Source organism: Sturnus vulgaris, chromosome 3 (genome assembly GCF_052056855.1).
Source record: "Sturnus vulgaris isolate bStuVul1 chromosome 3, bStuVul1.hap1, whole genome shotgun sequence".
NCBI classification, from domain to species: Eukaryota; Metazoa; Chordata; class Aves; order Passeriformes; family Sturnidae; genus Sturnus; species Sturnus vulgaris.
In genome coordinates, this window is record NC_142245.1 from 51,171,975 (window position 1) to 51,196,809 (window position 24,835).

The following is a 24,835-nucleotide window of genomic DNA, read 5'->3' on the forward strand; positions in this document are numbered from 1 at the left end:
GGCAGCCATTGATTTCTGCAGCTTATTAACCTCTTGAGGGCCACGTGCAGCAATGCAGACATCATCCATGGTCTGCTGGTGTGTGCATGCGTGATGTGGCTGTCAAATTACCTGAAGAAAAATGCAGCCACCTTGCTTCCCTGCTAAAACACAAGAGATATACTGCAGGCTCAGCCTGCCTGAGCTTTTGAAGGCAGAAGTTGAGCTTTGTGAGGAATGCTTGTATGAACACATCTGTAAATATGTATGTAAGTCATACAAGATGTGTATGTAATTCATACAATTACTTTGTTCAGTGTACAAAGGAGGGTTCTGCAACCCCTATGCTAGGCAGTAACTTTGTGGCATGAGAATAGGCATCTTTTAAGAGATGGAGGTTTTTTAGGTAAGCAAAACGTTCAGAAGTTTCCACAATGACTAAAGTTAAACACAGTTTTCGAGGGAAGTTTTATGGGTATAAACAAAAGACATTCTTGTTTGTCTTTCACGTTCATTTGAAAATTGCACATAATTACTAAATCTTTCCCATGTGAGCTTTGCAGATCATAGTCTTTAACCAGATGCTATAGCATGTGTTTTAGTATCCATAGTTCCACAGCTGAAATTCAGGGATATCTGCAGTAATATTTTTGATTCATTTACTTTGTAATTCAGTTTCACCTGAAGGCACTGTATGACTTGCATCATGTGTCATCATCAAAATTCTGTATTTACAATTTAAATTGAAATTTACAATTGTCAATAAAAAAGTAGTATGTTCAGCATTTTACTGTAAGTTGTTCACATAAACCCTTAATTTCATCTTAAAACTGCATCTTGATTTTGTGTCAGCTGGTGGATACCATATGCTGGGAATGCCTCTTTGCTTCCGGAAAATTCAGATGCAACTGCTGAGCTGAGGGGAGAATTTAAGTGTTCTTTTGGTTCTTCTGCCATTTAAGTGTTAAGAATTTAAGTGTTCTTCTGCGCTTTTGGCTGCATCGCTTTTTGCTCTTCTGTTCTAATTAACCTTTTTCTCTCAAATTCATATAGTTGTGCTTGTCTTTTTTTGTTTGACACTAATCTTGGAAGGGGAAATAGAAAATGCTGGTGAGATTTTTTGGTGTGTGTTGTGCTCAGAGAAGGGCAGTCAGTGTCTTAGTCCAATTTTGTGGAAGACACCATCATAATAAAGTACATTACTGTGGATGTCATAGTAATCTGAGATGGGTCATAGCAATCAGCTGGTAACTCCTGTGATTCAAAGGCAAATCAGTTATTACTGAAATGACCCAAAGGATGTGATTTTAATGTTCTTTTAAGCTGACATCTTAAGAGTTTGCACGTAGATAGCCTGCAGTGCCGAATTTGAGTTGTTCTGTCAAGAGCCCAGTTTTGAAAACACATTTACTACAATTCTTTATCAGTATAATGAACATTTTCCCTTATGAATGAAAATACAGAACAACAGATTATTGTGAGTAATCTTTTTTTGTATAATATATTAGAATACAGTGCTCACCTGAAGCATCAAGTCAGGTTCAGGGCCACTGTCTGTTGATGACTAGATTTGAATTGAGACCCATACAGAGCACTGGGAAGCAAGTTTAATGGTTCAATTCAGAAAATATGTTTCATAATAAGAAGTTACTTGTTTCCATCTGATGTGTTTGTGCTTTGGCAAGTATTATTTATGCTACTGAAATGATCTGGTAATCCAAAGGATAAAATAACCACTTCTTCATAATCCAATGTACAGCTGCTTGTTGGGACTCAGGCCAAACCTTCACCTTCAGATCATCCACAGTAACTCTGTGTGTGAGTTTTAAAGACTCTCAGTTTAAGAGAGTGTAGGTGGTGATTTCAGTCATGTGTCTTTAACTGAAAAAACAGATATTAGCTTAGATAAAAATTAGTGAGAGCAACTTCTAATTTTTAATGTAAAAAATGGTAATTTTTTGTACTTTAAAATTTAAACTTGTTACCTGAAAGTAGTGACTGTTTGTGGGCTGAGATGGAAATAGGAAAGTTGGTAAGTTGAGAAATAGCTAACACAAGTTTAAAAAGTGAATTTATTTTAAGAGTGTTTTGTTATCCAGGAATTAAACCGAATGCCTGCCATTTCATAGCAGCCCTATATAAATTAAAAGAAATAAGAAAACATGTCTACTGGTTCCTCCATGTGTCGCTGCCACTGGGTAACTGTTCACACCTACATTAGTCACTCCTTCAACAGGCCATGAAATTGTTCCAGCTTTTAAAATGTGTGAGAAAATCAAGGCAGGTGCTGGCACATCATAAATGAAAATCCGACATTCAGGCTGGTACAGTAGTGGTGTTGTTACTCTTTGCATTCTGGAAACCACGTGGCTTGTCAAGTTGCAATGAAGTTATTTTGTGCTTTTATATTATTAAAACTCAGTGAGGTCTTTGGGCTGCACATGAGAACCATGAGGCTTACTGGTGTTGGAAGTTAATATTGATACTCAGCATGTAAGGATGGCTTTTTTTGTGTGTTATTACTGACTTTGTGCCACTCAGTAGCTGTTGGATTACTTAATAAGGAAGAAACTTGCTACAGAGGGTGCTTGCACATCTGCTCTTAGAGAAATCAAATCCTGAACCACCCATGATCCAAAAAAAACTGTAGCAACTTCTCTGAAAATCCTCTCAGAATAATACTACTCATAGAGACAGCAGACAAAGTGGTATTTTAGTTTCACAGCAGAACAAGCATTCAGTGTTTTTTCATAAAAAGAGATGGAAGAATAGAGAATAGAGAGAATCATCTTCAGTGTGTGGATATTTTTCCTGAGCTCTTACTTAAACCTGTGAAAATACAGTGAATTGCTATGGAGCTTCTTATCTCAAGAAATCATTACTCTTCTCTCAAAGGATTGTTTAATCTTCAGTTTCTTACAAGGCTTGTCTTACAAATAAAACTGTATCAAATCTTGCTGCTTTCAACCACCTTTCCAGTTTCTGTCCTCCCTTTTTTCCAAAACTTGTACCAGACTGCAAAATGAAAACACCACAGCTGAATGTAAGGTTATGTTAAAAGTTCAAATGAAATTACCTAAACCATTATGAGTTTTAGAAAGCCTCCATATTTTTCTTACTAACAACAAGGTAATATAATTACTCTAATTAGTGATTTAATCACTGTATAAAAACTCCCTTGGTTTTTTTGTCACATTTAGCCCTATATGAAAATCTCCTAATACAGCATTAGGGAATTAGAATTATCCTGGTACTGAGTGAAAAGAATATTCTGTTGTGTAACCAGAAATGCCTGTATTATCTGAATATACGTGCTTTCCTCATTGCAGAGCTAAAATACTTTCTTCATTTATAATTTGCTTTCATAAGTAGAGCGGACAGCTGACAATGCAGTAGGATTATAAACCTATTCTTACTTCTTTCTTTTATTTCATTTTCCACAAGTGGATCACATGTTTGTGTTTTCCCACTGTATTTTGAGTGCTCTTTTAGTGTCACTTTTTTGATTTTATACCGAAGATCACCTTGCAGCTCTAGTGCTGTGCGATTTTTAATATATTCCAATGACACTCCTGTGAGGTGTATAGTTATATTTTATATAGTTATATTTTATAGCTATATATATAGTATATTTTCAGGTGTATAGTTAGGGAACAGAGGCAGAGAGGGTAAGAAAGAGCAGCTTTCCTGTACCTAACTCTCCCTAGTCATTTGGGCTTCCTCTAACACCTGTGGTTAGGAGATGTATCACCCCCTTCCCCTCAGTGACTGAGCTGGGTCACATTAAAGGCTGTGGCAGGGAGTGTACTGAACTCAGATCTTACAAAACTTATATTCTTTCCTGGAATATATTTCCTTTCTAAAATAAACAAATATATTATCCTGAAGTGATTTGAATACTACTCCTTCATATGGCTTGGCAAGAAGCATGAACTTCATAATTTTTGTATTACTATTTTAAAGTGTTTGATATTTCTCTTACTAGACTGATAATGTTATCCATCATCTTGGGTTTCATGGTTTCTGTACTGATTGCTTTTCACAGATACCACACTCTCAGGGGAAATCGGCACCAAGAAAAAAGTGAAAAGACTGTTAAGTTTCCAGAGGTATTTCCATGCATCTCGGTTACTGCGTGGAATTGTACCACAAGCCTCTCTGTACCTACTGGATGAGGACTACCTTGGGCAAGCAAGGGTAAGACAGGTGGCCAGATCTCCATTTCTTTTAATAATACTACAGAGAGTGTCAATTTTGTTTTAGTCTTCAGATAACTGAATTCATGACTGATCTTTCTTAAAGGACGCACGTTATATGCCTCCCTAACAACAAACAGATTGTCCATTCCTCATTTGTGGTTACAGCCTTGAAGGCTCAGGTCTCAAAGCAACAAGAAAGTGTTGCTAAATCTATTCAGCATTTTCAGATTCCAACAACCGAAATTATAATATGGATTTATTAAAGAATGAAAGATTTCAGGTTAAGTTACTGGTTTAAGTTCAGTCCTGACACAGCATTAGTTCATCCACTTGAAAAAAGATGAAAGGTGTCTCTCACCTGGTATGGAACAACTATTAGGCAACCCACAATAGCTTTCTATAGTGGTAAAGGCTAGGGAATATGGAACATTGCCTGCAAACTTGACAGTGATCAAAATATAATTATCTTATTTTGCAGCTCTTACATTTACTTTGAATGGTATTTCGTAGCAAAACTTGCACAATTGATGGCATGGGGATTATATGCCTAGGCAATTTTTTTCTTTACTAGAGGAAATTATATGCCAGGTGTTAGAAAGTAATTAAGAATCCAGAACTGTTTGAATGTAGACTAGAAGTGGGAGAGAATGTGTATTTGATTTGCACATACATCACTGTGGGTCATAGAGGTAGTCCAGCATCAGTCTCCTGATTCAGCTGATGTAGCTGTAAAAACTCTACATTTGGTGGTAATGATGGGTTTTTCTGCATGTCTGAGTGGGCTTAATAGTAGCACAGTAGTTATTAACAGTAGTTTATAAAAGCTATTTCTGTGTACTGCTTTGTTTAGCACATTGTAACTCATATTCACCATGAGAGCTAAGATTTTAAAACACAGTATTAAAAACTTATGAGAATATGCACTGAAAATTTGGGGACATGAAGAAACAATAAAGCACTTGTGCAGTAAAAGGGAATGTTTTCATAATATTTTGGTTTATATTATTCCTTGTTTTGAGTTCCATTTAGAAGGTCTTTTTAGTGCTATGCTCAAAACCTTCTCAGTTAAAAGTGCAAGTGATATTTTATGCAGTATAGCTACATGAGCCTGATTTCTGATATTTCAAATACAATCTCTGTAGGTTTCTTGAAAAAAAGCTGCAGTAACCAATCCTGTGACTGATTTATGTGGAATAATAATTAAAACCTGCTTTACAGTGCTACATACCAGTCATTGGCCTTTCCACATTTTTTTCCAGCATATGCTATCCAAAGTGGGAATGTGGGATTTTGACATTTTCTTGTTCGATCGCTTGACAAATGGTAAGTAAATTTTTTATTTTACTATCTCTCATATATGACTATTCAAAAAATTCTTAATGAATTGTTTGCTAAATGTTTCTAGTTCAGATTACTGAAGAGAAATTGGCCACATTTAACCTCTGTTAAAATCACATTCTGTAGCCTTTTCAGACCTTCCCTGAACTGCAGGGTAATGTTTGATCTAATCTCCTGCATTTATTGTTGTCACCTTCTCAAGAAGGTGTTTCTTTTTCATTTACCTGTGAAACTCTCAAGCTACTTTAAATATACTTGCTAGATACATTTGTCAATAAATCCAGATCTACATAATCAGTCAATTTCTATCAATACTAAAGACATTTGAGTGAAGATGCCCTTGTTTCTGTTCAGCAGCAAAAATTAGGGAATTTATTAAGAGAGTAAAAATCCGTGAAATGTTTTCTCTAAATGCATGCCTGTAAAAACATCCTCCTTCCCCACAAATGTCCAGGCAATACCTCTTGATCAGGTAACTGCTGAAGAGAGTAATGGTAGTACCTTTCCCCTTTCTGTACTGCTCAGAGAACTGAGATCCCTCATTCCTCACCCCCAGTCTAATTAGGTTTGGTTGGGGCAGCAGATGTAGAAAAAGGTTGGTTTAGAGGGTCATTCAGCTGAGTGACTGGCAGTGAAGAGTAAAAGGATTGCAAATTGCCTGGGAAGCAAAAGCATAGTTCTTCTAAATTATCTTCCTGTGCCCCTGCTCAGTAGTCAAGACCAAGTAAGTTTCCATGTGTTCTTCATACAGATATTTATTTTCCTTCCTGAGTTACGTTAAATAAGAAAAGATTCCCTTCAAACTTTGTTTATGTGTAGTATGGGTTGGTTGGTTTGGGGTTTTTTCTAACTTTTATGGAAACAGTGCTGCTGAATTAAGCACTGCAAACTTTTTAAAATACTGTGTTTATGTATAGCTGATCATGTATTACTGGCAAGGCTCAATTTTGCCAGTGTTCCCAGTCCTCGATTTACAGTAAGGCCAGTGCAACATTACAGTGGGACTTGAGACTCTAAATGCTGCAACTCATTTTTCCTGTCTGTGTCATCATTACAAGGTGCATTTGTAGCTGAGCTAGGTTTACATGGGTGAATTACATGTTTGTACAGCCATATACAAAATAAATAATTAATTCCAAAGTCGTGATTTATAGTAATTAATTATTTGGTACAGTATGGCAAACCAAAGTGGCAGAAAAGCCACTCTTGTTTCTGAAGATAGACCTGAATTGTGAGGGCTCTCTCAAACAAGCCTGTCAAAAGATTTTGTTAAAACCACGTCACTTTGCCTTCTTCCAGTTAAAACCCAGCTTGCCTGTCATGTTGAAACAGCAAGTGTGACTTTATGGCTTCTAGACACAAGAGTGGCATTCCACTGGTACAGCCTTTCCATCAAGTCTTGATTATATAGAAGTAATTTGTATAAGTATTTCTGAGTATGTGAGAGTCATCTAAGCTCACTTCATTGGAGATGAGGCGAGGAGCTGGCTCATAGAAAATTAACCAGATTTTTAGCCTTGCTTGGTTTGTAACTACAAGTAAAAGTAATCTAAGAGTTGTTCCTTTCTGCTTTTAGGAAACAGTCTCGTAACGCTGCTTTGCCACCTCTTCAATGTGCATGGACTTATTCACCATTTCCAGTTAGACATGGTTACATTACACAGGTTTTTTGGTAAGTGTGCACCTCAAAGCCATCTTTGAACGAAGTTTATGGCTTAAGTAGAGCATCAGAGAAGGCACTGGCCTGGTATATCCATGTAAAAATGATGTTATCATTGGAAATATTTAAGTAAAAGATGTCTGATATATATCAGCATACAGTTTTCAGGCGCTCAAGTACTTAGTTCAGTACCTAGTCAGTGGGGGAATTTCAAAAGGCTCTGCATTGGGCTGAAGCATCCCAGCACCACAGTCACAGTAGTGATTTAAAATAAAGTATGCCATGCAGAGATGTGGCTGGCTTAGGCCCACACAGACAGACACTGCAGAACCTACGCATGCACAATGCAATTGTGGTGCAGTGTAATTATTTTAGTGACTAAAAGACCACTGAGACGCAGGGCAGTTAAAAGCTTATGTGCAAAATTTAACAAATTATATCAAGCTGTCTACACTGAATAGTGTTGATGAAAGCCCCTGCTGCTGTTACTGCCAACAGAAATATTAGCCCCATGCTGTCAGTGAACCAAAAGAAGAAATTGGCCAAAATCAATTACTTTTTGCATCATTTTTTGAAAGCAGCTAAATGCCTGTTTTTCAGGCTGTCAGGCAGAATTTCCAAAGCAGAGAAAGTCTCTTCTTTAAGACTGCCTAATTGTCACTTCTGGAAAGTGTTCCTCTGGTGCAGAGACAGACAAAATCTCCCTGCTGTTTCTAACTCCTGTGGGCAGACGTGAAGTGGACAGTCAAGTAATTGGAGCTAGTGGTACTCACAGTTTGAGGGATTACCCACTGTACCTCCAGATGCTTGTGTCGCTGGAAACAAACAGAAGGCTTGGACTTTGTTTGGCATTCCTCGTGCTGTCAGTGAGCACCATGGGAAATCTGTGTGTTAGCTTTCCATTTGATTAATTTGATCATGTCTAGGAGAGCACTCTAAGCAAGATCACATGGAGCTTCCAGAGCTCACGTGGTGGTGTCCCAAGACCACATAATGGTGCACACACTGTTGCAAGGAACACAGGGGTGTGAAGCACACGTCTCAATGATTTTTCTGTCTGAGAGAAAGCTGAGAATTAAGAGGTTGGTGCTCCTGGTTCAACTGGACTGGTTCCAGCACTGCAAACTGAAGCAAGAGAGACTGGCATTTTAAAGTGAGCACACAGATGTGACTAAAATTGTCACAGGAGATTTTGCTGTGAATACCCCAATGCTGTTTTTTTCGATTTTTCACCTGGAGGCTGTAGGAATGCCTTTGGCTGTAGTTCATCACTCAAATAACAGATGATGACAGGATATCAGGGTCTCACTCCCTGCTGCTGTAAAATAGGTGGTACTGCCTTAATGACACACTACTACCCTACGACAGCAGCCTAAATAATTACACTCCGTTGTGGATAAATCTGCCTCTCTTCCTTGTTTATTTTACTCCTCAATGAGAGCCTTCACTAAGGCAAGAAAGAGGTGATTTATGCACTAGACCCAGTATATCCCCTTGGGCCTCACAAATCCTTTAATGCATTTTTTCTCTAAAGGTATCCCGATAAAAGCAGCAATTTAAATAAGCTACAGCTATTTGAAGAAACTCCTTAGGCAGCTGACTGCAAAACCTCAGATTGTATTTTAAGTCCAGTTCCCACTTGTGGCCATGGCATTCAGAGACAAAAGGATCTTTGTTTTCTGTTTTGATTCCCAGTTATGGTTCAAGAAGATTACCATAGCCAGAACCCATACCACAATGCTGTCCATGCCGCTGATGTCACACAAGCTATGCACTGCTATCTAAGGGAGCCCAAGGTAATGACAACCTTTCACACCAATGTTGCTTTCAGATGGTTCTCAGATTTTTTTTTTCCCAGGAATGAAATTAAACCCCCAAGAGGTACTTCTAGACAGCAGAAAGTGATGGCATGCTGGAAGTCAGCAACAAGTCAGGAGCAGCCTCAGCTGCAGATTACAGATGTTTCAGTCAAGCCACGAGAGTCACTTCTCATCATGCAGGCATCGTGTCTGAGTGTTGCCGTGAGCTCCAGCCACCACGGTGATGTGACCCAGCCACCCACTGGTGCCTGCAGTTCTTCTCCCATCAAACTCAGCAGGAGGCAATGCATGTCTGGCCTCAGCCACCTCAGAGCATAAGCTCCCCACACCCCTATTTCAAAATACCAAATCAGGTGCAGTGCCACACCAGGAAAGGGGAAAACAGTCTCTTCAGATGGGTCTGTTGCAAGTGTGTCCTCTGCATGAGTATTTGACTGCTGCTGCAAGTTCTCACAGCATCAGGGTGGTGTTGCCTTGTGTGTTACTGGAAGGCATTGTGATATTGCCATGGTGAGCCAGTGTAAGAACATAAATAATCTTTTCTGGCTTGGCTCAAATGAAAGGACGTTATGCTAGAACTAGCAGTTTGTTACACCGGAATATAGCAATGGTAAGTGAGGACAGGAGCAGGCCCTATCTTTCCTGTATTTTCATCTCCTGCAAGATCTGCAAGTCCTTTGTTGCCAGGAAGTGCAGAGGACAGCCAACATCCAGAACCTGGACCATAATGCTCATCAGTTCTCACCTCAGGATGCTGCTTTCATCTCACAAACCTGTACTCTGTACAGGCTCATTGGGCTGGTAATAACTGCCTCACGATCACAAACAAAATGCTAAGACTACCTTTTTTTGCTTCTAAATGAGCCCTGTAGCAGAAAAAAATCTTGACAGGTTTTCCAACTTGAATGTTTGAAGTTAGAAAGGTAAATTATGTTCTCTAATTGAATACATATACTTGAACTGAGGTAGATATTTAACAGCCAAGGCTGAAATTTCAGAAGTTGATAAACTCTGCGTTTTATAACACAATGCTGTGCTAAAAAATTGAAGCCTGATCTTTTGCTGGTATTACTAAATACTTGGAGAGGCAGAGCTCTTACAATGGATGCTAACATATGCTAACCTGCCAATAAGAGATGATTGTGTAGTCTAATATCTTTATAGATGTATGTTCAACATTTACCTTCACAAAATTTATACTTGACATTTGAGTACAAATCCCTACAAACCCAAGCAATGCCGTGATGTTAGCTGGTTTGTTTATTTATCAAAAAGTGTTTACTGTTCATGTTCTTGTTGTGATTAATGTGTGTGATGATTCAGCTTGCCAGCTTCCTCACCCCATCGGACATCATGCTCGGACTGCTCGCTGCTGCAGCTCATGATGTGGATCACCCAGGGGTCAACCAACCCTTTCTGATTAAAACTAAACACCACCTTGCCAGCTTATACCAGGTAAAACTGCTCATCGAGTTGCTAATGTATGTAATGCAGTCAAGGAGAGTTTAAGCAATTTGCATTGAACTTTTAATGCCAAAATCTGGCAGCGGGAGGATGCGGGTCAAGTCATCCTGCATCTGGACAATTTCAGTCAAGTGCCTCACTGAGTGTCGCTTCTTACAGCAAAGCTGATACAGGAAAAGAGGTGGAAATGTCAGATTTTTTTGAGGATGTTTAAGCCAGATCAGTTGCCTGGGTTGTTTCTGCTGTAGATATCTGGAGTGAAGAACTGTGGGTAAGAGATTTAAAATCATGCCAAAAAGATTTCATGTTCTTTCAGTGAGCAAGTAAGAAGCAGGCATGCTCTAAATTGGTATTGCATTTAAAGAAACCTTAGCTTCCTGAGTCTGTAGTAAAATTAAACACTTAATGAACGCTGCATTAAAAAAAAAAAAAAAAGACAGATGAAACCAAAGGAAAAGCTGTAGACATTTACAGTAACATTCTTCGAGATACAAAGGAAGAACTTCAAGAAAGCCACTAGGTCACACCACAGGCTGTCTAGACCAGTATCCTGTTTCTAAGAGCAGCCAGTAAAAGATCTCAGAGAGAAACATAAGTCTGGGATAAGTACAGAGTTGTCCTTCACCTAGTATACATCCTTTCAGTTCTGGCAAGCAGTAATAGAAAACTTCCTGAAACAAAACCACAGATCCTCTTGTTCAATGACTATCAATGAACCCATGCTGCTATATTTGTGGTTTTGGCCCATGGCAATCATTGTAGGTCTGTATTTTATCTAAAACTGTCCTATGAGTATAATCTCCACACACATGTATATGTTGTTATTATGTTATGCACATCTCTCTGTTCTTTGCATTGTACTTAAATATACAATGTGCCAGAGTGATGCTGTACATCGTAATTTTGGTTGTACTAACCATAATTCACAGGTAGTAAATGGAGATAGTATTGATTTCTAGCCTTTAGAATCACAGACTCATAGAATCATGAGGGTTGGAAGAGACCTTTAAGATCATCAGGTCCAACCTAACTTCACCCAGCACCCAGCACCAGATCCAGACACCTCCGGAAATAGTGACTCCACCATCTCCCTGGGCAACCTATTCCAGTGTGTCACCACCCTAACAGTGACAGGTTTTTTCTGCTGTCGAATCTGAATCTCCCCTGTCTCAGCTTAAGGCCGTTCCCCCTGGCCCTCTCACTGCAGGCATAGCAGGAGAGACTGGCCCCCACCTCCCTGCAGCCTCCTTCCAAGTAGGTGTAAGGAGTGATCAGGTACCCCTGAACCGCCTTTTCTCCAGGCTAAGCACCCCCAGCTCCCTCAGCCACGCCTTGTAAGACATGTTCCCTGTCCTTTCATGAGCCTTGGTGCCCTTCTCTGGACATGCTCCAGCACCTCAATGTCCTTTTTAAAGTGAGAGGCCAAGACTGAACACAGGATTTGAGGTGTGGCCTCTCCAGTAGCCAGTACAGGGGGACAGTCACTGCCCTGGTCCTGCTATTGCTGATCCAGGCCAACATGCCATTGGCCTTCTTGGCAACCTGGGCACAGCTAGCTTGTGTTCAGTCAGCTATGGACCAGCACTCCCACTGGGCAGCTTTCCAGCCACTTTGGAAGAGTAAATTTCAGCCTTTGTGGAGGTTGTCAGAAACAGAATATCCCACGTTAAAAATTAATCTACTGAAGAAGTCTCATTAATAGCTACATACACCTACTTAGCAAATGGAGAGATTGCTGTGATGTGCTTACTACTTGGTAAGAGAGTCTCTCTTTTTCTACCCTACACAAGCAACATTTGGGTTTTCCTGTAAGTGGATTGTGTATTGGTGCAACTGTCCTGCCCTTAGACATGGGAATGGGCTGGACTGTGGCCCCAGCCAAGGTACAGTGATGCTCAAACACTGAAAACTTTGTGACTGGCCTCATCATAAGATGATGCAGCTTATTATGTCATACCCATATGTTTCTGGTCCAGTCTTGGAGGAAAAAAAGCTAGGGGCCTAAGCTGGGGTACTTTGGGAATGGTAAGGGTGCTTTGAAGAGGAGTGAGTGGAGCAATTCCACAAAACCCCTTGTCTTTTGAAAAGGTACAAACAATTCTTTCTCAAATTAATAGTCGCAAAACACTACGTTATAATTAGGTTGAAAAATCAGGCTAATCTGAAAGACATACAGCTAAAATATTAGTATCTTGGAGAAGTGGTTTCTGCTCAGTTATTTGGGTTTGAATATACTTACAAATGTTGGTTAGAAAAGGCAGTGACAAAGCAGAAAATGCAATCTTTCAACAGCAAATGAGATCTGAAGTACCCTACTTAAGGACATTCACTGGCAAGTTTGAGTTATTTTAACTGAAAATGATCCCACATTGTTTCCAAAGATTTTGGTAGTATACAGTATATGGATGCCAATAAAAATAACTCCTGGAAAAAAGTTTTCCTGAATGTTGTAATAAATCAGCCGAGACTCCATTTTCTTCATGCAGGAAAAGTTCATTCTTTATTCACACAACTTATTTTATACAGTTTTTACAGACCTCGTGTGCAACTCTAATTGATTAATAGTTTTCTTGCCAATTAATCCATTGGTTAGTAAAAGGTATTTTATTTGTCTATCAAATTTCTCTATTCTTGGTTAGTTTACATATTTTGTTCACTGATTCCCATGAGACAGATTTCTTGTTTATTGGAGGTGCAAATGGTTCTCTTACCAGAATAGCTTGTTGTGTTAATTGTTTTCATGCTTAAGATTGTTTTCACATGGGAACTTGCAAGCCACTTAGCTGCACACAGAAGTGATAAGCAAGCTATTAATTTAGCAGAGAGCAAGGCCTGATTTTATTTTCTTTTGTAATTTTTCTACCTGACTGCAACAGCTGAAAACATTTTTAGTCAAAGATTTAGTGTGTAGTCTTTAAAACATGTATTTTAAAATGTGCTTGAAAATTTTGAAATTTGCTTGAAAGAAAGTTCTTAGGTTTTTGTTTTTTAAGTAGCAGAGCCACAGAACTGCTGGGATTAATCAGAAAAAAAGGATCAAATGAAAGTAAGGTTTAACAGAGCTGGCAGTCATCTATCTTTGAGCCAGTGGACCTGTCCATGTATGGAATTTCTGTGCTTTTAAATGTCTCTTGACATTTGAATTAGAGCTTTACATTTACATTTGGAAGAAAAGGTTTTGCAAAATGAGGTAGGTCAGTTTTTGACAAAGATGTAAAATGTTTGACAGCTTCTGAAGTGCATATATGAGAAGAGTCGTATTTCAGAAGACATACAAGGACTTCAGAGCTTTCAATATTTCTTTTCAAGCTAAGTCCATATTTTATGAAACAAGAAACTTTGTTTTGCAATCTGTAGGGTAATTTCCATGAGAGTCTACTGCACGTAATTGCATGCACCATAATTTTCTACAAAAATAAAAGCAGTTCACTGAAATCTCCAGCATTACAAGGACAGTTGAGAGCACAGAAGGGGACTCTAGTGGTGTGGAGGTCACTTAATTTTCCTGTGAGGAGCACAACAGCATTCCTTGTAACGTGATGCAGACTCTACATCTAACTTGCATTGTCTGGCTTTTAAATTAAGGATAAAAGTCTAGAAGTGTGGATAGATCACATACGACATCTGTAGTACAAAACAGGTTTCAGAAAACTATGAAAGGATATTTTACAACTTTAATATACATGTAGGTAAGCTGGAAATAGGAAAGTACATTTTGGGCATCAGTAAAAACAATTCTCCTTTGCAATCTTCCTTAAAAGCAATGTTTCTAATTTTAAGGGCCATTTTTGACCATTTAACATTATTTTGGTAAACCAGCTGCTCAATGAGTAAGAATAGATTGAAGAGATTGAAAGAAATTCTGATCCCCTTTTACTCTGAATTAAAATTGAAGCTTGCTCTGCACCTAGTTAGTAGCAGGTCTCCCTCTCTTCAAGTTACTGTTGTTTTTCAAATGTGTATGTTGAATGCAGTGGTTCAAATAGCTCAGACTAAGTAATAGCTTGGAAATACTGTGGTAGCTTAAGTGAAAAAAACAGTCGTTGTACTGAGGTCTCTGTTATAGGAATCTACTGGGCTTGGGCTTTAAATGTGACAGAAGCTTCCTATAGTGCAGCCTTTAAAGCAAAGCTGTGCTACTCATGTGTTTTTAAAAAACTAAAGCACCAAATGAAGCAGAGCTGAGAGCCCCAGTCTGCAAGCTAGCACGGAGACTTTCCTTGCATGGATTGTCTCCCACCAGCCTGGGTAATCAGATAGCTCATGGCAATTAGTCTTAATAAAGCAGTAGTGTGCTCCTAGGTGGAATAGCTAACTCCACTAATTGCTGGCAGCTGCTTCAGGGATTCTGGCTCCTTACATTTAAGAGGAGAGTCATATGACTTCATGCTCAGTTGTTGCTTGTTAACATGACCTTTCCTTTTCCCTTCTCCCTGTAGTTTCAGTGTGGGAAACGAATCAGTGCAGTAGTGTCAGTTTAAGGTTCCCCATATAGCAGCAGGCAAAGAGCAGAAACTTAGAGAAGTAGAAATACTCTGAGATGACTACCTGAATTTGCTTTTTCCTATGAGTAACTAGTAGTTGGATGCAGGAAAGGTCTCAGATGCCTCAGCCCTGTTCTGGAAGGCCTTCAGTATGGCCAAGGAGCAGCTGCATCCATGTAGTGTAATTCCCTGTTTGAGGCAGGTGCTGCTGAAGTAAGGCTGCCACGCTGGAAGGGATGTAGGGACACAGAGTGTTCCAAGGGGGATCTCCCTGGTTGCATTGCTTCAAGGATGCAGTCAGAGAAGGATCACAGGATACTGCACACAGGCACTGTCTTAAACAAGTGTAAGCCTTCCCAAAAGCCAAAGGTGGCAGTCAGGTAGAGTTTGTCCAATTTAGTAGGAAGATGGCAGCCTGTGGCCTTGGGGTGACTCTTGGGACCAGTATTCGGCTCTGTCACTGGGTAGGTGAAAAATAAAAAAAAACAAAAAAAAAATTGTTATTGTTGTCATGTCCTATTACATTCTCTTATTTTTCTTGGTCAGAGTGTAGGGTTGCAAAAGTCCATCCTGATGTATTTAGGCAAAAGGAGAAAAGGGATATTTAAGTTGGCAAATGAACAGAATTGCTGTCAAAAGTAATTTCTATATTGCATAACTTATGTTGAGATCTGAATCCATCATCTCTTCATAAGAAAAGGAATTGGTTTTTGCATGATTTTAAAGTTTTGGAGTTAGTTTTACTTTGGTTTTTTCCCCCAGAATCTGTGATTTTCTGTAAGCAGACAAAACCAGAGAAAGACCAAACCAAGATTGTTTGTGTGAATTCAGAAGCAACAGAAAGCACTGTGGAAAGTACTGTGACAGGAAGTCAATCCAATTTTACTCTCACCTTTGCACTAGGCAAGATGATCAAAAAGCAAATTAGATCTTGGTTACTGGCAATATTTAATGTATCAACAGTTACTAGATATGATAGGACTACATAGGAAGGTGGGGAAGACTTAGGGAGAAAATACTGCTCAGTCCCTCTTGGAAAAGTCGAAGCTACACATCATGTCCCACGGGAAAGGCAGTACTGTGGCAGCAGCACCTCAGAGCTGTGGGACTGTGTGTGAGGAAGCTAGAGATCGACAGTGGCTGGGGAGAGGGATTCTGACTCCACTTTCTCAGCTGGCAATGACAGGGTGGAGTCCTTGTTCTGCTGCCTGCTCAAAAGCTTTGGTTGTGTTTTGTTTCGTTTTGTTTTTCTTATCCAGTGCTCGTCTACTGCAAAAGCTGTGAACTGCCCAAAACAGGGAACAGATGATAGAGGTTTTCTGAACAAGTGACATTTCTGAGGCATTTGGTAGCTAGAAAGTACTCTGTGAACTAAACAATTGATGATGGGAAAATGCACTGTGTGTTAGGATAGTAATTTCAAGTCCTCAGACATAAGATACCAAATTTGGTGTAATTTACTGACAACCCTGGAAAGCTGGGTTTCGGCTCCCTAGCAGTTTTTTCTGACCTAACTTTGGTTCCATTCAGTCGAAAGCAAGGAGACAAAGAGGACTCAAAATTTGTTGCAGACTAAGTTGCTGAAGCCTGCAAATGCTCAGCAGTACTGCTATTCCTCTTGCTTTCACTGAACAGCTGCAGGCAGCTTCTAGTTCCCTGACTCAAAGGGAAATTTGGCAGTTTAGTTTCCTTTTTCTTGTCTGCTCTGCATTCAAACTGTAGAGGCTGAAAAGTCAGCATGGAATCAATAGGAGGTAAAAATATGATTTTGCACTCGTGCTTTAATTAGTTTGTTAATAAATCTGTTAGAATGCAAGCTACCTCCCACTCAGATAAGATTAGCTCCTCTGTTCACAGCAGGACTCAAAAACTGCAGAACAACAGGCCTCTAGGGCTGACCTTAGCTAAGAAGCACAAGGTCCTTCACTGTAGAAATCTAGACCAATTACTCTAATCCAACTGTGGCTGAAAAGCACACATTGTAGGCTCATGTTTCAGCATGTCCAACCAGCTCTGAGTATCATGTGATATGGCAAATCCATGTGTGTACCTGTACCGTGGATACTGTCCTAATCCTTGCATTTATTGGTGGTGTTCCTCCCCAGAATGTTTCCGTGCTGGAGAACCACCACTGGCGCTCTACCATAGGCATGCTTCGAGAGTCACGGCTGCTCGCCCACCTGCCCAAGGAGGTCACGTAAGTGTCCACCAGAATCACTGAAAATAGGCCATGGCCTCCTTCCCCCTTCTTAAAAGCACACTGCCAAAGAAGCCCTGGCTTCAGAATAGGCTGAACTTCCTGCCACTTCTTGGTGCCACTATGAAATCATAAGACAAAGTTATACAGTGGAAGAATATTTTAAGACCTGTCCACTTCTGCAGCACAGGAATGGCTACTCTCAGCACCAGGAACATGGGGGAAGTCCCAGAAAGATTGGACTTGTTCAGATGGATTGTTGGCATTTTTCATTTTACATAGCACCAACTGAATAGGGGAAGATTTAGTGATTAAAAACAGGACATTGAAGGAGTTGGTAGAGGAGCATCAAGACTGCTCCAGACTTCCACACCTCACTGAGGGAATGTGGTTCAGTCTTTACGGATAAAGCAAAAAAAGAGCAGCCACATGAGTACCTTGGCAAAGTTGCTGCTAGCTTTTTACTTGTGTTAGTCCCACCAAGGATGGGAGATGGAGACAGTGAACAAACTGCAGTATTAAATTTTAAATCATGGGTGACCCTACCAAGAATATAAACAAGTTACCTGGAAGCAATAATCCCCATGTCCCTCCAGAAATTCTTTGCATCAGATGCACAACTTTAGATTTAGTGTAGACCTTCACAACTTCGACTTCAACTTAAAAGCTGCAGTATTCACTGCTCAGCTCTGAGCAGTTGAAGTAAGACGTGAGCATTTTTCTTGATGCAACATGCTGTTGTTTCAGGGTGGGTTTTTTTGTACTTTCCCAGCACTTTTCAGAAGCTTTCAGAACAACCTGTGCCAAGAAGCATTTTTCTTCTACATTATCTATTCTTCTTGAACCCATTTGGGCAGGTATAACAGTTGTACCTTGCAAACCCTAGCAGACTGACCAAACAGATCAGACTGGGTCCATAAAGAAAGAGGGAGCTTTTTGCCAGCTCCAGTGATCCAGAGCAGGTTGATTTGAGCTCTTAATGTTGAATAGTTCCATGATTAAAGGGGCTTATTTACCTTCATTGCAGACAGGACATTGAGCAGCAGTTGGGCTCCCTGATCTTGGCAACAGACATCAACAGGCAGAATGAGTTCTTGATCCGTCTGAAATCTCACCTTGACAATCAGGATTTGAGGCTGGAGGATGCACAAGACAGACATTTTATGCTTCAGGTAACTTCAGATTTTTTTTTTTTTAAATTGTTATTAATTTTTCAGGTCACAGTAAGAGCAGTATATTATAGCGTGTCTGGACATCAGCCTCTCCTAACCTATTACCACAGACATTTCCCTTCTGCCACCTTCTGGCACATCAGGCAAGCATAAGGTGCCTCCAGTATTTCCTTCTCTAATTTCCTTGAGTTAAAAAGCTGTGAATGCAACAGATAAAGGGGAGTGTCAAATGCTAAGGAATGAAGATAAGCTAGTAATTATTTTATTTCCAGAACACTGCTCCTCTTGCTAGGTAATGCTTCAGTTGTAGTATCTCTCTCTCTTCAGGCAAATGTCCCTCCACTTGTGTTATTTTCTAGCGCCATACAGGAGAGCCCCCTTGTCGGTGGTCCTTCAGGGCAGCCTGACATCAGGTCTCCAAGTCCTGTTCCTGTGATGGATGCTCAGAAACTGCCTCTGCAGAGACAGCTGTTGCCATGGCAGCAGATGCTTCTCTAGTGCATCTGCGCAGCTAATGAAAACCCCATGCTTTATTCAAAAATCAAATAGGTTCACACTGGTTTTTCCAGCTAAGCAGCAGTCATTAGCAAGCTCTCCAGAATAAACCTCTACCTTTTTAAAGCATTATTGTGATTAACGTAGCTACATATACTCACTTCTTTGGAGAAATTACATTAATTTCATTCCTAAATACATAAAGAAGTTGAAGTGATCTTTTGCATTTATAAAACAAACACCTACATATTTTCCTTCCATCAAAGTCAAGGAAAAGGTAACAGCTGGAAGGAAAGAAGTTCTAATCTGTTAATTCTTCCCCCTCCAGCAGTGTGGGAAATGTAGTAGCTTTTCACCTGTCCTGCCTCAAACACAGTCTTCTGTCAGATTCCTGCACAGACTGTGCAGGGCAAGGTGACAAGTTGACCATATTTCTTGATGAGGCAAGCAAGTTGTGCAAACAACAAAAGCAGAGGAATGACAGCTCTCAGCTGTGGCAGAAAAAGTTTCTTATGCACTAGGAATTTAGGAACGAGGGAACAGACATAGTAAGATTTACTTATCTGGTGGATTAGTTATGGAAGAAGAAAAGAAAAAAATCAAGAAACCTTGATTGAAATAAGCTAAAGGATGTTTGGAAGGTCCTTGCTGTAGAAAATAACATTAAGGCTAATCATCTTAACCCAAAGAGAAAAATGACTTGGAGATTTCCCTCTGCTGGTTCACAGGTCTAAACTCTTACAGGAAGTATGTTTTCGTCCCGGGTGCCAAAATGACTTCTGACTTCTGTCAGACTGAATGACTGTGTTCAGACTGTGAAGAAACAAGGCACGATATTTTGTTCCAAGGCAGTAAAAGAGGCAGACTATTACATGGTTTACTTTTCTGAAGTAGTTACTCGGTTTTAAAAACCTTTTCCCCTGTACTCATTCTCCTATAAAGCACTTAAAAGTACTAGTTAACGAAGTGAAACCAGGCCAGGGGCAGTGTGGAGAGCCCTGTGCTTAGCTTTGTAAACAAAAATATGCAGACACTAAGATGAAATATAATTGAAGTGAGATGCAAGGTCACTCACTGAGACCGCAGAGAAATCATGCCCAAATAGACCAGCTTGGCTCTTCTCTTCCTTGTCATCAGCCATGGATGCTGAGCCAAGCAGTCAGCAGGAGCCAGCCTGAGGCTTTTGTTGGCTTATTCCTTGCAAGGAATATCCAAAACACTTTGCAGCCTTGGAATGTGGCCCTGCTCTTGTTCTCACTACGGTAAAGCAGAGGGCTGAATGAAAGTTTTGTTTGGAGCTTAAATAAATGCTCTTTCCTCAAAGGGCACATTTGGGTGAGGCTGAGTCTCTGGAAGGTAATCTTAACTCTTCACAGCATCACTGGTGGGGCCTGGGAGTTCCATGACTGCAGATTTACTGCTGAAGCACTGCTAAATAGTAACTTCTTTTCTTACTACTACTTTCCTTCTTGCTTTCAGATTGCACTCAAGTGTGCTGACATTTGCAACCCTTGCCGGGTCTGGGATCTGAGCAAACAGTGGAGTGAACGGGTCTGCGAAGAGTTCTACCGGCAAGGTCAGCCCCTTCGGCTCATAGCAGTACCCTTTCACCTCTGCTTTCCATGGCCGCTGTGTGACAAGTCGGAGGTAGCGCTGAAATGTCCCTTGAGAAAGAGCTGTTCAGAGATGCACTGCCTCATTGGAAAAATGGAAAGGAGTAGAAGAGCAATGAATGTTTCTCTGCTCCTTTACCAGCATCAGGCAGGAAGGGACAGTTTTGCTGTGCCTCAGCACTTGAATTCAGCTGAAAAGCCCATGGCTGGGTTCTTCTCTGAGACCCTCCAGCCACCATGAGTGTTTCTGAGCTGGAATGGTGCCAGCGCCACTGCCCCAAAATCCTAGCACTGTGTTTTATCTTGCTTTTTATGTTCCCACTACAACTCTGATGGGAGCCTTACCTTCACTGTTTCCCAAATATGACACATTCTTCTGCCTGCAAATGCAGAGAAAGGGTTCAAACACGCTTCCCCAGCATGCTGTTGAAAGGGCCAAAGCAGGCAAGCCAGACCTCAGCTAGAACCTACTGCAAATGTTTTCAGACCCCTGCAGAGAGCACAGTCAAGCAGGGGTTTTTTTTGAAACACAGTAATTACACCATTTGGCTCTATCTGCATAGGCAAGGTCATACTGTGCTACAATACAGGGTGCCGCAGAGTTTAATCACTGCTAAATTCTTTATTCAGAGCATCCTGAGAGTTGAAGGCAAATGGAAGAGCACACAATGAAGTTCTTAGTTCATTTAACATTCTGTACTACAAAATTAAGTCACATCTGAGCTGGTACCTGGTACAGTTAGTCTGTAACAAGGACAAACAGGTCAGCAAGTTAATTTTCAGCCAATGTCAGTTTAAGCTGGTGAAATGTATTTACTTTGATGGCTTTGAAGCAACATAAGCAACTTGCCCAAAGCAGGTTTAGTTAGTCAGATGTGTAGTGAACGTATAATCAGTGTGCAGCTAATGAGGTGCAGAACCTCACCTTTAGTGTATTGAGGGACCATGCTGAGAGAGACAGCTCAACTCTTAACAAATATAAGCTTTTTTCCACTGCCCTCAAGATTTGTTAGTCTGACATCTAAAACTAGACCTCTCACAGGAGATACTTGAGTACATGAGACCAGTAAGAAGCATCACAGGGAGAAAAGGAGCATTTTATGTAGGACAATTATACAGAAACTGTGGTCTGACTATCACTAGTGGCTGTATAAATCCTGTTCAGTGGTACAACACCCCTAGTATTAAATAGCATGCATTTAGATACCATTATCATTTCAAAGTGTTTTTGTAGACCTCTCTACCCCCTTACACATAATGATGGGGCTTGAACGTATTTTTTGGCACCAAGTTTAACATTTGGAAACCATAAGGTCTCGTTTTTATTTTTAACTATAGATGAGAGATAATATCACAATTAGTGCTTTGTTTATTCTTCCTTCTGGAACAGATACAAAGTTGTAACATTTTTTTAATAGAACATTTCTAAGGCCATTTTAATAGAGACTCAGATCCTGATCTTCCCGTGTTCTGGTGCGTCTATGCTACATGTTAGTAAGTAGAATATACAATCCAGTTACGTTTTAGAGGGCATCTGACGCCTACAGCAGCTCCTAACAAAAACCTTTCCTAGAAGAATACTTTGTTTTCAGATCTTTTAAAAGTCAACACAGCTAGGAACACGGGATAAGTAATAAAACTTGATTTGTATATATGAAACTGGAAGTAGTACGAAAAAGCTTTCAAGAAAATGGCTAATGTTGAAGCAACATTAATGATCAGTTTCTGTGATGAAGTTTTAAAATTGCTTGGAAGGTTTTCCCTAGCGTGAAAGTTCTCAGGAACTAATTAATGCAGTTCCTTTTACAGTATCTTGAAACAAAAAAGCCTTGACAGTCATTTTAAGTTCTTACCATGCAAAAGCAAATCTTATTTTTGTCAACTAAGTGACTTCTGAAAGACAAGATGTGGATATACTTTGAGCTAGGCAGGTCAACCATTTTCTATCCAGAATACTTACAGAGGGGATATCACTGGAATTAGAAACTTTATTCTAGTCAAAAAGTTTTGGAGGCGTAGCTAGGAAGAAGACAAATTGCACATTTGGAAACATGAGAAACTGTTATTGTGTCTCAGTTTTGCTAAATTGTTCCTTTTGTTTGTTCATGAAGCTAAAAATGTTTTCCTTATATTTTGTAAGTATTCAATTAGGGCTGAAAATACTCTGCTCACATTTAAGAAGTGATTGCATGCTGCAGAGGGAAGAAAGGCAAGGCTTAGAAATGCACATTAGTGCATTAGTGTTTTATATGGGGCTATAGAACCTGAGCAGCACAGTAGCACAACAGCAAAAACTGTTAGTTGGGAGAAAAGAGCTTTTAAACAAAAACAGCGAATTTAAAGCAAAATGTTTCTTTATGGGTTGAATAATAGTGTTCTGTCTAAACTAGCAGGTCTGTCTTTCTTACAGGAAAGTTTTTCCTAACTAGCCCTCACTACATCCTTATTAGTGAATCAGATGGACAAAATATTATTGTCTGAGGAGAAGTGGCACATCTTAGCTTGCACACAGTTAACTCTCACTTCCCTTTCATACTGTAGACAGGAAAGATCCTGTACCTCATGCAGTAACCAGGATTGTTCACTGGCAGGGAAGGCTAACAACCACAAAGGATGAACGTGTTGCACTCACAGACACGGAGTGTTTGTTTTAAGAAAACCCTTTCACCCAAAACTTAATTCAGAGCAATCTTTGCATGAAGTAATTGCAGGCACAGGGGAATGCACTCTCTCCAGCAGAAAAAGTGACTGTTGTCTTGAATGGCAGTGAGAAAATTTTACAGTCTGAGATGTTTTTCTGTTGAATTCTTAAATCCAGCATGGTGGTTGCTATTGATTACCTTCAACTCCATAAAAAACATTTCCTGCCATGTACAGAAGTCTGTCCTGTGTCACCATTTCTGCAGGAGTAATTTCTACTGACTGTTTATAAGCATCTTCTTAATGTCACACCTGGTCAGTTCTGCATCAGGAGCAATCTGAGGTGGCATCTGGAGCGAGCAGATCCCCCAGCCAGGTTTTTCTTCCCCAGGCTGGTCACAGCAGGAGCTGCATGCAGGAATTTTCAGGGCAGTCCCATATTTGGAACTGGAGAGCTCCTGGTCCAATAAGTCAAGTACTCTTGCTATGAAGGTGGCTACGAGTTCAGCCAAGTACTTTGTTGTCTCAAGTCAGTCCTGTGCAGATGCCTTTCTGGGGACTTCCTGGACGACCCAGGAAAAACATATGTTCAGTGCAGCAGCAAAGGCATAGCTTGCTACCCAAGCTACTGCACACAGTAAGACAAACTTTTAATTTCATCCCTTTTTCACATTTATAACTTGAGCTCCATGGCTCTAGACACTTGAAACATGCTTTGGCCCTTATTCATTTGTTAGTGCAGCCACAGTTGTGGGCTGCCAGGCTCCAACACTTCCCTTTATGAGCCACTTCCACGAGAACACGCTAGCAATTTCCACTACAGTACTACTGGAGATGTGTTTCTTCTAAAATTGATATACTGCAGTTTTCTGGTAGGAAGAGATTTGAACAATGAGTAAATTAACTAGAATGTCTTAAAAATCTTTCACATGAAAGAGTCTATTTTAAAAATTAAGGTCCTCAGAAAACTTACAGGCTCAGATTTAATGTCAATCTAAAAGTCTTCTTTTCTTAGATTTTTCTTTGTATGCATAATTGGTTTCTGTGATACCTAAAAAGAAAAAGTCCAGAAGATTAAGGTATTTAGACTTTCACCATAGTCATCATTGGTAGAAGATTCTCCAACTCCTCACACAGTTGCAGACACTTTAAGAGTGTGGCACAGGTATGGAGAAGAGACAGAAGTGGCAGAATTTTTTTTTTCATTTTTTTGCAGGTGATCTGGAACAAAAATTTGAACTGGAAATAAGCCCCCTTTGTAATCAGCAAAAGGATACAGTACCAAGCATCCAGATTGGTAAGTATTAGTTTCGTTCTCTTCATATTTATCTCACTATGGCAGAAGCTCTCAGAGAAAATATATCCACTACATGTCCCACTCTGACCCAGTTGTTTTAACAATAAGAACTGTGGACACCATAAAAGTTAAAAAGTATGTTCTAAATTAAAATGTTCAAAGAGAAATCTATCTAAGCCAAATGTTCAACAGAAAGACAAAGGAATCTTTGCACGGGGGAAAAATACCCATGGGAAAAAATTGCAGCCAGTGTTAAACACTGGTTATTTTCTTGTCAGAAATCTCAAAGGGTTGCTGGCTGTCACAGAGTTTACTGTGACACACGCAGATAAAGCCATATCTTGTCATGTATGCTGGTCAAAAGCTGTGCATTTCAGAAGGCATTGATACCTGTTTGAGAGTTTGTTATTATTTCTCATCAGGGCTTTTTCCACTTACCTTACTCTGTGCTTTGGAGGCACTTGGTGGGGCAGTGCA

General features: G+C 40.0%; 1 protein-coding gene across 4 annotated transcripts in view; it reads left to right on the forward strand.

Annotated features, from left to right (window-relative positions):
- The window catches only part of PDE7B (phosphodiesterase 7B), a 167,756-nt gene that overhangs the window by 137,918 nt on the left and 5,003 nt on the right, over positions 1-24,835 (forward strand). For all 4 annotated transcript variants that reach the window (XM_088161604.1, XM_014879037.2, XM_014879038.2 and 1 more), the window contains 9 exons: positions 4,025-4,176; positions 5,438-5,501; positions 7,093-7,188; positions 8,872-8,972; positions 10,320-10,451; positions 17,050-17,141; positions 18,169-18,313; positions 20,288-20,384; positions 24,278-24,358. In XM_088161604.1, coding sequence (XP_088017730.1) covers positions 4,025-4,176; positions 5,438-5,501; positions 7,093-7,188; positions 8,872-8,972; positions 10,320-10,451; positions 17,050-17,141; positions 18,169-18,313; positions 20,288-20,384; positions 24,278-24,358 — 960 coding nt within the window. The remainder of the gene's footprint in view (positions 1-4,024; positions 4,177-5,437; positions 5,502-7,092; positions 7,189-8,871; positions 8,973-10,319; positions 10,452-17,049; positions 17,142-18,168; positions 18,314-20,287; positions 20,385-24,277; positions 24,359-24,835) is intronic.